This window comes from Wyeomyia smithii, chromosome 2 (genome assembly GCF_029784165.1).
Source record: "Wyeomyia smithii strain HCP4-BCI-WySm-NY-G18 chromosome 2, ASM2978416v1, whole genome shotgun sequence".
NCBI lineage: Eukaryota > Metazoa > Arthropoda > Insecta > Diptera > Culicidae > Wyeomyia > Wyeomyia smithii.
Genome location: NC_073695.1, coordinates 5727424 through 5746013, shown reverse-complemented (window position 1 = coordinate 5746013; position 18590 = coordinate 5727424). Strand labels below are relative to the sequence as shown.

General features: G+C 38.2%; 1 protein-coding gene and 1 pseudogene across 1 annotated transcript; both read right to left on the bottom strand.

Annotated features, from left to right (window-relative positions):
- Positions 1 to 403: 403 nt before the first annotated feature.
- On the bottom strand, positions 404 to 2125 carry LOC129725430 (cytochrome P450 4C1-like; annotated as a pseudogene).
- A 5105-nt stretch (positions 2126 to 7230) lies between these two features.
- On the bottom strand, positions 7231 to 17650 carry LOC129725429 (cytochrome P450 4C1-like). Its single transcript, XM_055681271.1, has 4 exons — positions 17513 to 17650; positions 8396 to 8750; positions 8069 to 8333; positions 7231 to 8009 (listed from the first exon to the last, which is right to left on the bottom strand). The coding sequence occupies exons 1-4, from the start codon at positions 17648 to 17650 to the stop codon at positions 7304 to 7306; spliced, it is 1464 nt and encodes a 487-aa protein (XP_055537246.1). The 3' UTR covers positions 7231 to 7303.
- Between the last annotated feature and the right edge of the window lie 940 nt (positions 17651 to 18590).

Genomic DNA, 18590 nt, shown 5'->3' with positions numbered 1-18590 from the left:
TCTACAATATACAATACAGTCAATTATGCATCAAGTTGCTGAGAAATACCAGTTCGGAGGTCATTTTTCGAGGTAAAATCTGATTTCTCTCCGCCGGGAAAGGGTTAGGCTTTTGACTGTTTGTCAGAAGCCATTTTGAAATCTACGATATTCAAAGCTACATGATTATATGCTAACAGTAGTTAATGATATACCGCTTTTGAATCAACATTTTGCTATTAGGTTTCGAAATTTATTTACTTATATTCTTAACTCGATTTTGTTTTGGTTTCTTTTTTTTCTGGTCATTGTAGGGACTCCACTCTCTATTTTAACTCTTCGCTAAACCAACTATGAATAGTGATTTATACAGAAATAAGCCGCAAATCACATGGAACAAACGAAGAGCAGTAACGAATTTCATTCAAGTTCGTTTAACGAACCTAACCTCAACCGGAGTAGTACTTCGCAATACCAAATCTGCAACAAAATTAATTTCCTCCAATCGTGTCTTTGGAAGTACCTTAAACTGTAGGAGAGTATGCGTAACAATGACCTTCAGTTCCAACATTGCGTACTTTTGACCAAGACAGTTCCTGGGTCCAGCACTGAACGGGATGTATGCGTACGGATTTCTGCGTTCTACATTCTCCGGCAGAAAGCGATCTGCATCGAAAACGTCAGGATTTGGGAACTGTTCCGGATCACGATGCAGGTCGTAAATCAGAACATTGGCAATACAACCTGCCGGTATAATATCGCCATTCGCTAACACGATATCTTCGGTAACGCCTCTTGATATGAACGGAGCGGGCGGCCACAAACGGAGACATTCCTTCACTGCTCGGTCTACGAGCTTCATTTCCGCGTATTCCTGCTGACTAAACCATTTGTCCTCAGCAGACTTACGCGACCGAACTTCGCAAATCTCCTGATACATCTGTTCTTGGACCGCAGGTTCACGAGCTAGCTGGAAAAATATAAATACCAACGCTGTTGCTGCTGTGTCATGGCCTGCGAAGGTAAAAGTGTGGACTTCTTCACGAGTTCCTTTCTCTGTAATCAGTCCCTTTCGCTCTGCCAGAAAAAGGGAATCTAGCATTGCGTATCGTTTTTTCTTGTTAGTATAGCTAAAAAAACGAGCTCTATTAAGAACAAGCCAATAAGTTATTAGGTTTAAAAAAGTTACATATTTTCCTCGGAAAGATCTTCCACCTTATCCGACATCTGATAGAATTGTTCCCGTCTTTGGTTGATGATTTTTTCCGTGAATGAATGAAAATGATCTGCAAGCCTTTGAAAGGTTGATAAATAACCGCTTAGTCTGGCGGTAAAATCATAGTGTATCCAAGGACGCATCAGTCTATAGACCAACATTTCACCAATCTTGCGAAATTTCTGCCGATATAATTCACTACCTTCAATAGAATCTAGTTTAACGCCCATGGAAGTTTCTGTGAACAATTATTTTGTAATTATAGTTGGTAATTTAAAAAAAAATCAATCAAAATTGTTCCTAGTTACCACAAATTGTACTTAACGTAAAACGCGACAACACGGATTGAAGATTGGTAGCTTCGCCAGAGCTGGAATTGTTCTCCAGCGTTTGAAGGAATTGTTCGCAATAATCTAAAAATATCTTATGAAATCCATTCAGGATGTCGAAATGAAACGTGGGAGTTAATATTCTACGCCGTTGCAGCCAAGAAGATCCAGTGCTGGTCAACACGCTATACCCGACAAAAGGATGCATGAATTTGTAAATAAGACTCTTTTCGATATTCTTCGAACTGGATAAGAGTGGTTCAACTTCACGAATCCTCACAATGTTCAACGAAAAGAGCCACTCGTTTATTCAGCTGCTGTACGAGCCGCCATACTTTTTCGCCAAGATGCGTGCCAGCTTGAAAGTTTGTGCTATGTAAAACAAACAATCTAAGAAATATCTTCTCAGCGGAAAATGAAACTACAAACCGGGACTTTTGAAAGCGATTACATTGAGGTTTCCAACGATTGGGTGAATAGGCGGGCCTGGGAACTTGTTGATTGCACGAAACGTTCGTCTCCGTTTTTGGAACACATGAATAGCGTACAGAACTGTCAGTAATATTCCAAGAATGACGGCGAAACTTAGCAAGAAATCCATTTTGCCAGTAAAGATACACGCGTCGATTAGGATAACTGTTCTCTATTTGAGCTGAACTATTAATAGGGGGGGGGGGGGATGTTTGTAATGATTTATTTATGTACTAATATCTATTCAGAATTAATATTGTGTGTTCTGCCACAAATAGTGACATTTCAACACTATTATATATATATATATATATATATATATATATATATATATATATATATATATATATATATATATATACATATATATATATATATATATATATATATATATATATATATATATATATATATATATATATATATATATATATATATATATATATATATATATATATATATATATATATATATATATATATATATATATATATATATATATATATATATATATATATATATATATATATATATATATATATATATATATATATATATATATATATATATATATATATATATATATATATATATATATATATATATATATATATATATATATATATATATATATATTGTTATTAGCTTTCGCAGTTAAGTTAATGTAATTGTAGGAAAATTATTAAACCTACTTGTCAAGGAAAAAAAAAACAAGGAATAAAACAAAACTTAAAATAAACTTAAAACTATCTTACTGACTATAAAGTGAGCTAATCAAGCTGATTGCAATTGAGGATTGCAACGATTTTTGTCGGAATTTGTTGATAATTTGGCTTGACATATTTTCTAATGTTTCTACATTAGTGAGCCTATGTAGCTCGTTCGTGCTAAACCAGGGAGGACGCTTCAAAATCATTTTTAAAAGTTTATTCTGAATCCTTTGAAGTGTCTTCTTCCTGGTTGCACAACAACTTGTCCAGATGGGAACTGCATATAACATTGCTGGCCTAAAAATTTGTTTGTAAATTAACAGTTTATTCTTGAGACAAAGTCTAGAATTCCTGTTGATAAGAGGATATAAACATTTGATATACTTATTGCACTTTGACTGGATATTTTCAATGTGCTTCTTGAAAGTAAGATTCTTATCATAAATTAGCCCTAAGTATTTAACTTGATCAGACCAATTTAAGACCACACCGTTCATCTTAATAACGTGGTTATGGGTGGGTTTGAGAAATGAAACTCTTGGCTAATGAGGAAAAATAATTAACTGTGTTTTCGAAGCATTAGGAGAAATCTTCCATTTCTGCAAGTATGAAGAAAATATATCTAAACTTTTTTGTAGCCGACTGCATATAACACGAAGGCTTTTTCCTTTTGCGGAAATGCTTGTATCGTCACAAAACAGAGATTTCTCACAACCTGATGGTAAATCAGGAAGATCAGAAGTAAAAATGTTATATAAGATTGGGCCCAAGATACTCCCCTGAGGCACACCAGCTCTAACATACAATCTCTTAGATTTACCATTTAGATAGTTAACCTGAAGAGTGCGGTCAGTTAAATAACTTTGTATCATTTTTGTAAGGTAAAGCGGAAAACTGAAATTTGACATTTTAGCTATTAAGCCTTTATGCCAAACACTGTCGAATGCCTTTTCTATATCTAGAAGAGCAGCTCCAGTCGAATAGCCTTCAGATTTATTAGTTCGAATCATATTTGTTACTCTAAGTAACTGATGAGTAGTGGAATGCCCATGGCGAAAACCAAACTGCTCATTTGCAAAAATTGAGTTCTCATTAATATGTGTTATCATTCTATTGAGAATTATTCTTTCAAAAAGTTTGCTAATAGAGGAAAGTAAACTAATTGGTCGATAACTTGATGCCTCAGCTGGATTCTTTTCGGGTTTTAAAATTGGAGTGACTTTGGCATTTTTCCATTTCGTAGGAAAATGTTCTAGTGCAAAGCATCTGTTAAAAATTTTTACCAAGAAATATAAAAAGTTTTCGGGAAGTCTTTTGATGAGGATATAGAAAATCCCATCATCTCCTGGTGCTTTCATGTTTTTGATTTTTTTGAGAATAGTTCGCACCTCATTCAAGTTTGTTTCCAATACCTCTTCAGAAAGAAATTCTTGGGTGGTGATTTGATCATATTTTTGGTTTACTTCATTTTCAATAAAACTTACTACGTTCAAATTGGAGTTATGAACACTCTCAAACTGCTGAGCAAGTTTTTGAGATTTTTGTTCATTCGTTAGAAAAATGCAATCACCATCTTGAAGGACTGGGATTGGCTTCGAAGGTTTCTTAAGAACCTTCGAAAGGTTTTGAATAAGGTTTTAGTTGTTCAACTTCTCTCATGAAATTCTCGTTTCGCAAGAGAGTTAATCTATGTTTAATTTCCTTTTGTAATTCTTGAAAAATAATTTTCAAAGCAGAATCACGAGATCTTTGGTATTGACGTCTCCGTATGTTCTTCAAACGTATAAGCGTATAAGAAGTTGAAGTTCACTGTCAATAATTGGTGCATTGAATTTCACTCGAGCCTTAGGAACTGATAAATTCCGGGCATTGAGTATTAAGCTGCTAAAATTATCTAATGCTCTGTCAATGTCAGCACTATTTTGTAAAATAATATCATCATTCAAATTTTCTTCGATCGTAGAACGATATCTATCCCAATTAGTCTTGTGATAATTTAACACAGATCTAGTGGGATTTAAAATAGTTTCATGGGAAATAGAAAATGTTATGGGAAGATGATCAGAATCAAAGTCAGCATGAGTTAATAAATCACTGCATGAATGACTTTGATTTGTTAGTACCAAATCAATTATAGATGGATTCCTAATAGAAGAATAACATGTAGGACCATTTGGAAATAAAACTGAATAAAATCCAGCCGAGCAATCATTAAACAATATTTTTCCATTGGAATTGCTTTGAGCATTATTACAAGATCGATGTTTCGCATTAAAATCACCGATGATTAAAAATTTAGATTTATTTCTTGTGAGTCTTTGCAAATCTCCCTTGAAATAATTTTTTCGCTCACCAGTGCATTGAAAAGGCAAATACACTGCGGCTATTAATAAAATGCCAATACTTATTTCAATTTCAATTCCCAAACTCTCGATAACTTTGGTTTCAAGATGGGGTAAAACACGATGTTTTATTCGACGGTGGATAACTATTGCAACTCCACCACCGGCAACATCAATTCTATCAAACCTATGAACCATATAATTTGGGTTCTTTTTTAGTTTAATATTTGGCTTTAAAAGTGTTTCAGTCACAACTGCAATATGCACATCGTGGACTGTTAAAAAATTGAAAAATTCATCTTCTTCGCTTTTAAAGAGCGAGCATTCCAATTTAGAAAATTTACAGCATTATTTAAAATCATTGCTGAATTTCATAACAATATTAGTTGTAAATTTTATACCTTCTTGAACAGCCTCGTACATCGAGTTACAGTTCAACAAAACGGACATCAGCTGCAGCATGGATTGTTGTAGGTATTCAATCTTTTCTGGAGTTGGACTACCTAAATCAATACTGGCTGACTTTTCAGCACCAAACACGAATAGTTTGTTACTGTTTGAATTTGAAATATTACCTGTAAGGACACTGGCATATGAACAGCCTGGTGTTGCCTGAACAGGATTTTTTGTCTGAAATTTGTTAGCTGAATTTAAATAATTACCTACAGGCACACCTGCTAATGAAAAGGCTGGTGATACCTGAAAAGTATAGAAAGTCTTTTGTATACCCACATTGACAACAGGTTGCTTAGAATTCCTACGTTGTCTGGAAGCAATAATTTTTGACCTTACAGGACAATTAAAGAAATTAGATTTGTGATTTCCCCCACAATTTACACATTTGAAACTATTAGTGGTCTCTTTCACGGGGCAGATATCTTTCGTGTGACTAGTGTCACCACAAATCATACATTTTGCTGCCATATGGCAGTTTCGAGTTCCATGACCATAGGCTTGACAATTCCGACATTGAGTAAGATTACGGATTTCTCCATGTCTCTTGAAATTTTCCCACTTTATTCGCACGTTAAATAAAACACGTGCTTTTTCCAAACATTTCAAATTATTTACTCTGGTACGATCAAAATGTACTAAGTAATTTTCCTGGTGTATTCCAGTTTGATTAATTTTGGCATTTGCCTTTCGTTTCATCAAAATTACTCAACCTGCAAGAATGGAACCAATAAAACATATGAGAAAAAATTAATCTTAGGAGTCCGTTCGAAAGCTTTGTTTTCTCGAAAAATGTCCTCATACACAATTATTTATTATTTTTTTCGACTGATAAAAACAAGCACAGGTCATCGATATCGATATTTTTATGCCGAATGTCTTAGAAATGCATAAAACGTCGAGATCTGAAGTTATCTAAATAAATCATTCCTGGGACAGAGTTGAGAGAGTTTGCCTACTCGATGGAATGAAGTGTTATTTTTCGGCAGATCAGCATGGGTTTATGCCTGGACGTTCGATTACCATGAATTTGTTGGAATCCACGCCTACCTACTTGTTTTACTCAAATAGAAGCGAAATGCCATGTAAACGCGGTTTATACAGATTCATAAGCCACATTCAACCAAATGTATCATCGTATAATAAATCTGCATGGTGACTCTAACAGATTACCTGTGAACCTATCACTTCGTGTGACTTTGAGAGCGTGTATCTAAATTTGCCCCATACTGTGACCTATGCAAGCTTATCAATTTTGACACCCTAGCTCGACGACGAAGAATTCAGCAGACAACATTTTTCACTAAGCTTCTCAACAGTCATGTTGACTGCCACTGAATTTGGCATGATTTTTTCGTATAAAGTGTGGATCTTTGTTCAACGGAAATTCGCACATTTAAGTACGATATTCCAAGCTACTTTTTTGTCAACATTTTGCTATTAAGTTTCGAAATTTCTTTATGGTCTCAATTCAATTTTATTTTGGTTTCTATTTTTGATTATTAATATGATACATGGGCCATTTCCAATCTCTGTTTTAATTTCATCAATTCACTAAGGGGCCATCTACATACCACGTGGACAGATTTTTAACGATTTTGACCCCCCCCCTCTTCCTCCGTGGACAACTGACCATATAAATTCTAAAAAAATTGTATGGACCGTGGACATTAGCCAACAACCCCCCCCCCGGCCAAAGCTGTCCACGTGGTATGTGGATGGCCCCTAAATTAACGTAGATCAAATGAAAAGAAAATCGAAAGGTGACAAGCAGTAAGGATTAATCTCAACAGCAAATAATAATTAATTTCGCTTAACAAACCTAACCACAACCGGGGTACAGCTTCGCAATACCAGATCCGAAACAAAATGAATTTCCTCCAATCGTGTCTTCGGTAGTACCTTGAACTGCAGTAGAGAGTGCGTAACAATGACCTTCAGTTTCAACATTGCGTACTTTTGCCCAATACAATTCTTAGGTCCAGCACTGAACGGAACATACGCGTACGGATTTCTGCGTTCTACATTCTCCGGCAGGAAACCATCTGCGTCGAAAACGTCAGGATTTGGAAACTGTTCCGGATCACGATGCAGACCGTAAAAGAGAATATTGGCAATACAACCTGCCGGTATAATATCGTCATCCGCTAACACGATATCTTCGGTGACGCCTCTTGACACGAACGGAATGGGTGGCCACAAACGAAGACATTCCTTCACCGCTCGATCCACGAATTTCATTTCCGCGTAATCCTGCTGATTGAACCATTTGTCCTTAGCAGACTTGCGGGACCGAGCCTCGCAAATCTCCTGATACATCTGTTCTTGAACCGCGGGTTCATGTGCCAGCTGGAAAAGTATAAACGCCAATGCTGCTGCAGTGGTGTCATGACCAGCAAAGGTGAACGTGTCGGCTTCTTCACGAATTCCTTTCTCTGTAATCAGTCCCTTTCGCTCGGCCAGAAAAAGGGAATCCAGCATTGCGTATCGTTTTTTCGTGTTAGAATAGCTAGAAAAATGTGCTTTATGAAAAACTATCGTGTCGTTAAATAAGTTGAAAAATTTTACATATTTTCCTCGGAAAGATCTTCCACTTCATCTGACATTCGATTAAAATGCTCCCGTCTTTGGTTGATGATTTTTTCCGTGAATGAATGACAATGGTCTACAAGCTTTTGAAAGGTTGATAGATAGCCACTAAGTCTAGCGGTGAAGTTACTGTGTATCCAAGGACGCATCAGTCGATAGATCAACATTTCACCCATCTTGTGCAATTTCTGCCGATATAACTCACCACCTTCGATTGAATCTAGTTTGACACCCATAGATGTTTCTGTGGGAAAACTTTTTTAGTGATCTAATCTTTTTTTTTATAAAAAAATTGTTCTCAATTACCACAAATTGTACTTAACGTAAAACGCGGTAACTCAGACTGAAGATCAATAGCTTCGCCAGAGCTGGCGTACTTCTCCAGCGTTTGAAGGAATTGTTCACAGCCGTCCAAAAACACCTTATGGAATCTGCTCAGAATATTGAAATGAAACGTGGGCGTTAATATTCTACGCCGTTGGAGCCAGTGCGATCCAGTGCTGGTTAACACGCTATGCCCGACGAAAGGATGTATGGCTTTGTAGAGACTACTTTTGTCGATATTCTTCGTACTAGATAAAAGGGGTTCAACTTCACGAACCCTCACAATGTTCAACGAAAAGAGCCACTCGTTTATCCAGAAGCGGTACGAGCCTCCATACTTTTGACGTAGGACTACGTCTAACCGCACTATATTGAGATACATTCTGAGAAAACTAAAAACCAAGGTGTAACGCCGGAATGAAAGATTTCAAACGGTAATACTTGTGTAACCACATGATGGATTACAATGATCAATATGTCGTTGGATTGATAAAATGATGGACATTTTTGTGATACTTCAGTGATCATTATTACTTAATTGTTCAACAGTGAAAATTAGTGAAAACTTTCAAGATCGAATTTCCCCTACAATGAACCAATCACGTGCGCGCATGCCTGGCACAGACTTCATGAGTAGACACAAACCATGGCGCATGTAAACGTAAAATTGATTCTTGAAATGCCACGTCGTGATTGATTTTTTGTTACGCTTTCGGACATTTTAAACAACTATTCCATTTAAAATACAGCTTCGAAAAAGTATGAATATCCTTGGTTGGATGAAATTGAATTAACTATTCTTATACATTTTTCAAAAGTCTTGAAAAAGACTGTTTCTGAACTGCTTGATAAAGTTGTGTGCTGGGCTTCGGCAGATTCCTTCGCTGCAGCAAATTTGTTTACTACAAGTACTGCCCTTCCAAGCATAGTTGTCCCAGCGTGCATAAGTTTTGTGTAGAACATGGGACTACTATGATTGGAACGGCACAGTAGCCTTTCGACAGCCCATCACTTTCATCACAACTATTTTTCTCCGTCTCCAGTGTTAGCGCTAGAATCAGTCAAATGATTAGAGTTCGTTGTCTAATCCGAACAGGAACATCCAGCTTTCCACTAGCTCCAAACAGAAATGCTGCGACCGCGACGCGCACAGGTCTAGCTCAAAATGCGAAATGACTGAACGCGCGGACGGTTCTTTTCCTTTTATACTCGCACACTGGCAACTGATAAGCTCCGCCTGGTTTAATTTTCTTTCATTTCCTTAGCTGCATATGTTCCCGCAATCACACGCAGTGAGAAATTATCTCAAGCAATCTGCGGCAGGACAAATGAATTCAATTTAAGTTTTGATTTATGACGGCTTGCCACTGCTCGTCAGAACCCCCAGAAACGATTTTAAAACACTAATTGCCATGGAATTCGATTTTGATCTTACATTACAACAGTATTGCTGCCGGTTGAAACAAGCTAGCGCACCGTTTCTGAAGCTAAACTAACCTGTTATTATTCACTGTCCATTCACTGGGCTCGAAATTCCCATCGTTGAGTAAAATTGAATTAACTTTCTTTATAAATTTAATAAAAGTCTTGAAAAAGACTGTTTGTGAACTGCGTGTTAAAGTTGTCCAAACAGGAACATCGGGAGTCCGCTAACTGCAAACAGAAATGCTGCGACCGCCATGGAATTCGATTTTGGTCTTACATTACAACAGTAATGCTGCCCGTTAAAACAAGCTAGCGCACCGTTTCTGAAGCAAAACGTACCTGTTATTATTCACTGTCCATTCACTGGGCTCGAAATTCCCATCGTTGAGTAAAATGGAATTAACTTTCTTTATAAATTTAATAAAAGTCTTGAAAAAGACTGTTTGTAAACTGCGTGTTAAAGTTGTCCAAACAGGAACATCGGGAGTCCGCTAACTGCAAACAGAAATGCTGCGACCGCGACGCGCACAGGTCTAGCTCAAAATGCGAAATGACTGAACGCGCGGACGGTTCTTTTCCTTTTATACTCGCACACTGGCAACTGATAAGCTCCGCCTGGTTTAATTTTTCTTTCATTTCCTTAGCTGCATATGTTCCCGCAATCACACGCAATGAGAAATTATCTCAAGCAATCTGCGGCAGGACAAATGAATTCAATTAAGTTTTGATTTACGACGGCTTGCCACTGCTCGTCAGAACCCCCAGAAACGATTTTAAAACACTAATAGCCATGAAATTCGATTTTGATCTTACATTACAACAGTATTGCTGCCGGTTGAAACAAGCTAGCGCACCGTTTCTGAAGCAAAACGAACCTGTTATTATTTTAACAAGACAAGAACGAGCCAGTATTGTCATTCGCTGGGTGAGGGTAGGGAGAAGCTTTGTGCTGGATATGTCGTTGCAATGAAACCTAATGAAAATAGAGCTGTGAAGAAATTAAAATCAATGATTTGAGCATGTAAAAATCAAAGATGTGGTAATTCTAGTTTTCTTTCCTCTTGCTCACTGTGTTGTGTGTCAATGAACGATTACTCGGAGTAGTCCTACGTCAATAATGCGGTTGTGTGTCAGATATAACCTTCTACTTTTTTGCCAAGATGCGTCCCAACTCGAAAGTTTGTGCTATGTAAGAACAGAGAATCTAAGAAATATTTTTCATCGAAAAATCAAACTACAAAGCAGGACTTTTGAAAGCGATTACATCAACGTTCCCAACGATGGGGTGAACGGGGAACTTGTTGATTGCACGGAACGTTCATCCTCGTTTTTGGTACGCATCAAAAGCGTACAGAATCGTCAGTAATATTCCGAGAATGCCGCTGAAACTTAGCAAAAAATCCATTTCGCCAGTAAAGTTGCCCGCACCGATCGGATAGCTACTCTCTATTTGAGTGTTGACACGGTTTTACTTACCAGGTGCGAACATTTTCTGCGATATACATTCTATCAGCAATAGGCAATTTCATCTGCTATTTGAAGTATGGATAATAGCGATTCATTTAATCGTGGATAGTGGGAAAAAATGTGGTTGAAATGTCACAATTGGTGAGTTTTTGATACAATTTGGAGTGATCGCATTTTTAAACTTTGCGCGGAACAAAATTACAATCGAAAAAAAAAATTCGATTGATTCCTACCATGCATAGCAGACAAATCAATTTTACACTTGGAGAATTAAGCCCTACTATCCAGATCTTCATTATGACTCATAACTGCAGTGCTCGAACGTGAGAAAAAGTGGATGCGCGTGAAGATTTACCAGCGATACCAATTGCATGACCTGTCGATAAATTTTTCATGCATTTACAATGCATTTACATTATATAGAAGAAATGTTTCATTGTGTCGTGTTCCATGTAGAGGTGTTGATCATTCCCGTACAAATTAACTATCACATCGCACATAAATTGTAAAAAAAAAATCCTGTGTAGGGCTGAGAAAAGCTTGAAGTCATGTTAATTTGATGCACAACTTTAAGATTTGAATCTATCAGTCTTTGGAAGTCTGAAGACCAGAAGAATCTGAGTTTTCGAATAGTTTTGGAGGACACCGAATATTTTTCTCTCTCAACTTTGTATTTATCATTATATATGGAGACTTTTATCCAAGTTTAACAAATAATTACTAGGTACTGCTTCTCAAAAGCATTTGTTTGTGGCTGAATAGAAAAATTTATAGATTTAACATTGATATGAAAGTAAGCTTCGAAACAGATGGCTAAAGGAAAAACAATTTACTCCCAAAGTTCTGGGACCTTCAGCTGAACTTTTATATGATGTAAGCAGTAAATATCAATACTGAAAAGATGTGCGATTTTCAGCGACAGAAAATTCAATTGGCTGAATGGGTGTGAAACTGGTTCTTTTATTTTGTGAAACCCGAAGTGAAAGTCTTAGTTCCTGTTGGAAAAGCGTAAATTGATAGGTGTTTTAAATTAACATAAACATGAAATTTGCATCAAATTAACACGACTTGCTAAGCAGTGAAAAAAACTAATGATCTCACGTGCGATGTATTAGCCAGTTAGCAAGCGAATGATTAACCACTATAACTAGAACGATTTTATTCAACGATACGATAAAACATTTGTTACCAGGTTATGCAAATGTTCATAAAAAAGATATATTTATCATCATGTTATGCAAATGGTATCGCAGTTCAATCATCTCGCGCATCCACTTTTTCTCACCTTCGCACACTGGACAATGCCCGGCGCTCTAATTAATTAGATTTGTCTGCGATGCACAGTGGAAGTCAATTAGATTTTTTTTTCACATTAATTTCATTCAGCACAAACTTTAAAAATGCAATTTCTTACACGAGTATTAGAAACTCGTCAATTCAAACATTTCACCTCTATCAAGAAGTCATGAGGTTATTAAATAATTACAAAGCACTCAAAATGTACCCATTTACCAGTGTCCAAGTTTATGCAAATCGTCGATAAATTTGTCTATTTCTGAGAGAATATAGGGTAACTGACGGCTTCGTCAGGTAGTATGCATTGTGGGCAGGACTCAGTTTGCCAAGCTCTACTGCTTTTATTCCACTTAGAAACTGAATGTAGGATAACTTACCTTGGACATTGAAGTTTTTCTGTTCGCATGAATGAATTATTTAATTAAAAACTCAAACATATTTATTGGTATTTAACAAAAATTAAACTGCAATTCTAACACATCCAGAAATTTCACCCGGCCGAAGAAAACACGATGGTTACAATTTTCTCGAGAAATAAACACTCGTTCACTCTCAAATATCTTTAGTTCCGTCGTACTCGCGAAAGCAAATAACTCATGCGCTTTGAACACTCACAAATAATGGAGGATACGGTGGGTATGAATAAAACTTAAATTTATCTAACACATCCGACAGGTTGGTTTAGTTCGTCAGCCGACGGCACGGCATGTTTTGGTGTTTTTGTTGCCAGAACAAAAGGGAACTGTTTTTGTTGCAAAACTTGCCGTATCCTTTCTTGAATAGAGTTTATGACATGTGAAACCATGTTTTGATGTTTATTGAATTGCAAAACCTCCTACTGCTATTTGCATATTCCTACACAGGAAAATTACTTTATAAATCAAATAGATATAGTAATCAGATTTAGAGTACAAACATATTTTGCGGTGAAGTTGGAGCCACTGCACACGCTGCGCACTGCGCAAATATCTCGATCCCTTTTGTTCTCGAACAGTAAACGACAACATGTAACAGGTTCGGGTTTGAAAATTTTTGAATGTGTCTGGTACAAGTCGGGTTCGGATTTGAAAATTTCGGGTTCAGGTCGGGTTTGGGTATGAAAACCCGAAACCCGACTATAAAATCTATGAAATCTCGGGTTCGGGTTCCACAATTTCGGGTTCGGGTTTCATAGAAATAAAATTTTCGGGTTCGGTTCGGGTTCGGGTCAGGCTCGGGTTTCGACCGAAAAAAAAAAATTCGGGTTCGGGTTCGGGTCGGGTACGGGTTTGAAAAACATCAAACCCGACCATCTCTACTTAACACCTCGCATCTCCGTCGCTACCACGTGATTGGTCGTTTCGTCAATCATCCAACTGTTCCCGTGTAACAGATGGTCTCATTTTCCTGCATGAATTCATTCATTCATCATTCATTCTCTGCTAGCGTGTTGAGCATTAATTTTTTTTTTATTTTTGCTTCGCTCGTTGGTAAGATTTTTATTTTTCGCGTTGGAAGCCAACGCTACGGTTAGCCCTGACACACCTCCGATCCTGCGGCTAAAAAGCTTCTGATCAGCAAAAGATTCACTGGCCGCGGATCCCGAAATGGTGAGAAAAAAGAAAATACTACCCTTTTATGTGAGAGGTTTTCCGGAGGGGCTTCGTGAAGCAATCGTCTTTTACATAGATAAAGAACGGAAATGCACCATCCGCATTATCCGCATGGATTATAAACTGATGGTTCCGGCTTTAAACCCCTACGAGGCGGTGCGTAAAACCACTGAGGCAGAAAAACTCTTCAAGCTAGCCTTCATGGCCTCGCTGACGCGGCAGTTAATACCTTATTTGAAAAACTGAAGGCAAAAGGACTCAAGCCAATCCAGATCCACAAGAAGACGCGTCACAACAAGACCCGGAAGTTCTAACTGTACCTCGTGAACCTAGAGAAAAATCCAATGTGCCTGGCGGATCTGTAGTCCTTTCGAGCTATTTTTCACATTATTGTAGCCTAGGAGCGCTATAAACCAGTGCATCGTGACGTCCCAAGTAACAATATCATTTTTATGATGCACTTAAAGAAGTTTTGATTGCTTGTCTTTAAAACAGTGTATAAATTCTATTATTTTCACAATCTGCTACAAATCAGTTCATAGTAAAATCCTCATAAGTTCAAGAGGCCCATACTAGAGAAGGTGCTCGAGAATAGTTCCTAAAGTTCGCTTAAAACTCTATATTTTTATCGATATGTACTCATAGCGTTCAGGAGTTATTCACAGCCATGAAAAAACTATAACAAATTTCGAGAGTTTTATAAATTAGGTTCGCGATCCTTCTTTTTAGCTTATTTCGCTTGGAACAGAATTTATTTATTATTTACACAGAGCAAGTTATGAAACAAACTCCATCGATCTACTTCTTCCCCAAAATAAATGTCATCGTAGTCGTTAAATAAAATAGGTAGGTAAATCTTCACGTATTTTCAAGTTCATATATGAGAATTTTTAATTGCCGAGTTCAATTTATACGTGTTATGTGGCAAAAAAGTTTGTAATTTTCAACGCGCCATGATATTGCTGCCAAATAAATAATTTATTTAGAAAATAAAAAAGATATCAGAATTTTTGTTAAGTTCAGGTTTGCTGGACTATGGAACATTTTACTAAACTTTGTGTTAATCATGGTCAACATTCACTACTAAACTGCCAGAATTATTAGTAGCTTTGAGAATCACGGACTTTTATTACCGTTAAATTACAAATGGCTATTATTTTGACGGAGTCAATCACAGTCTGTTCGCCATATTTGTCGATGGTTTTATATTAATCCCTCATGAGACGGCTTATAACTTAAACTTCTTGTGCAAGACTAATGAGATGTTTTTAGTATCTCGATAAGCTGGCATTTATTGCATTCTCGGAGGAGAATACTTGCGCTTGAATAAAACTTGTTTGAACTTTTCAAGACAAACAAATTTTATCTGGGATAGATCCCTCTCCCGTTTGACAGCTGTTTGTTCACAGTCAAGCATCAAACTGATTATGAGCTCGAACGGATGGAGATATGGCCTGATACTGAAGTGAAAGACAATCCAGTGCCACCTCCGAAGAAGCGCAAGCTATCAAAGCTCACAAGCAATAATAATGTATTGAAACATTTCAACAACGTTTACAAGCAAATGGTGGTGACACCGGAAGAATTACTCATAGGAATAATTGCTGCATCCAAGCCCATGGTTAATTGCTTAAATTTCTTGTTCCTTTTACATGTTTTTAATTTCTCAAATCGGTTATGGGCTAGGACCTTAAAACATGAATGGGCAAAATGAAGAAATGCAACATAATGCTTGAAGCAGGGGCATGAGTATCATTTTTTGATGCTTATTCTCAACAAAAGTATACACGCTTAAATGATTTGATTTAATATGATGTTGGTTGACTTGACATGACTTGACTTAAGGAGTTAGCTGCTTGAATGAGCTGAACAATGTTTGTTTATTTTAGATTCTTTTCTTTCACGAATGTTTTCTCTTTCATGAAACAAAATTAGCTTAAGAAAAAAATTTTCAAGATAAATTCATCTTGAAGATAAGTACCATAAAACTATCGTAAAACTCTCATGAAGTTTTATGGAAGTTTCTCATAGGTATTTCAAAAGTTTAGTAGTAAAGATATTAAGTAGGTTTAAAAACCGCTCCTTAGGTTCATTAGACTTATGATGAAGAAGTTTTATGGAGGACTCTTCAAGTGTTCGTTAATTACTCTTGGAAACTGCTGATAAATAAAAACCACAAGTTTTTAAAAAACCTTGCGATAAAACTCGATATATTTAGTAATGTTTTGATAAAACTATCATAAAATATAAATAAAACTAAATCGCATTAGGATTGTTACTTGGGGTCACCCAATGCTCTAACTACCTGTTGTTTGGACACGAGACTAAAAATTGCCACTTGGCCTACCGTTGAATCAAATGTGGCCGAACGCACGCCCCCGATGTCTGCCAACTGATGGAGACCGCTGAACCGGTGTGCGCCGACTGAGAAGCTGCCTACAAAGCAACCAGTAAAACATGCCCGAAACGCGCAGATTTGGAAGTGGGCCTCCACCAACTAGGCGCCGGAAGGGGCTTCCAAACAACACGAAGGAGTTTGCCGTCGTTGTCTCCCGTCACCCCATACCGTTGCTCGCCCCGCTACCGCTGAACCCAGACTCGTCCCAGGTGCCTGTACGTATGCTGAAGCTACGAAATCCAAGGAAACTCGTCTGGAATGACCTTCTCCCAAACTGCGACTGGCGCAGCTGACATCAAGCCCATGCTTACCATGGAGCAGTATGTATCGCTGGTCGTGAATTGCATCAGCTTATTCCGCACCTGCAAAAGTCGAGCTGAACAACTGCAAACTGCGGTGATGATCACTTCAAAATATGGTCCGAGAAATCAAAATTGCTAACTGGAACGCTTGATCCATCAGTCACAAGAATTATCATCTTGACTTCCTCAACGAAAACGCAATAGACATTCCTACCATCACGGAAACGCATCGTAAACGTTTTCTTCCCCGATTGTCGGTTTGTCCGGGTCCAATTATCATCATCGCAGTGTACTGTCCCAAGCAAACCAACACCCGAGCCGGTATCGCTGCGCAACTACGACACGATCTGGCCAAGCTGACTCGACGGCGGGCGAAATACATCATTGCGGGAGACCTAAACACTCGGAACGAGGTGTGGGGCAACCGTAGACAAAACCGGAGGAGCTCGGACCGGGCATTACAACTTCTTGGCACCGGAGTGCCCTTCCAGAATCTCCCGTTCCGGGGTTCACTCTGTCTTGGACATGTTCATGTCCAACATGGCCTTCTCCAGTGGTGTTCGAGGAGCTATCGGGTGCCACTGCTGAGACGATAGCCAATCATCCTAGGCGAAACTACCATCGCGTCGACTGTGTCCGCCGACGAGAACACCAACATCGACCACCCCATGAATATTCCACCCTCCAGCGTGTGATTACCGTCACACGTGACTCGGCGGTACCCGTACAGTAAACTAAGGTGAGTACCGCCCTCCATATCGACAGCACCACTAAACACATCATAAGGTAACGAAACATTTATCGGCGTCAGTACCAACGAACTGTTGACCGATCCAAAAAGACCATTAGCAACCGGTTGCCCAAGGTCATCCAGGATCGAATCCAAGAGTGGTGAAACCTTGAATTTGGCCAAAAGCTTCGCCAGATTTCTCCAAATTCAAAACCTTTTTGGTCTTTAACCAAAGTTTTAAAAAAGCGACCAAAACCTATCTTTGTTTCGTCCGGGTAGGGTAGATTACTTTTAACACCTGTTGAAAAGGCGAACGCGCTGGGGCAGTAGTTTGTGTCCAAAAATTTTGGGCGAAACATCGTCAGTCATCGCCTGGACTAGAGCAATTATCGGGGCATAACTCTTCTCAATACCGTGTACAAAATTCTCTCCCGCATCCTGTTCCACAAACTGAGGCCGTTGCAGAAGACCTTTGTTGGCGAGTACCAATGCCAACAATGTCCATGACGGACCAAATCCTCGATAAATTTCGAGAGTTCAACTTGCAGACGCACCATCTGTTCATAGACTTCAGGGCAGCGTACGATTCAGTTAAGAGAAATGAGTTATGGCAGATTATGATCGAACATAGCTTCCCAACAAAGCTGATTAGGCTGATACGTGCCACCCTTGAAGGTTCTACATTAGGCGTCAAGACAGCCGGTGAGATATCGGACTCGTTCGTGATTTTAGATGGTTTGAAGCAGGGTGACGGGCTGTCGAACTCATTGTTCAACATCGCATTGGAAGGTGCTATACGGAGGGCTGGTGTGCAGAGAAGCGGCACCATCATTACGAAGTCGCACATGCTTCTCGGTTTTGCGGACGATATCGACATCAATGGTATCAACTGTAGAGCTGTGGAAGAGGCCTTCGGACCTCTCAGGAGGGAAGCTGCGAGATCATAAACTCTGCCAAAACGAAATAC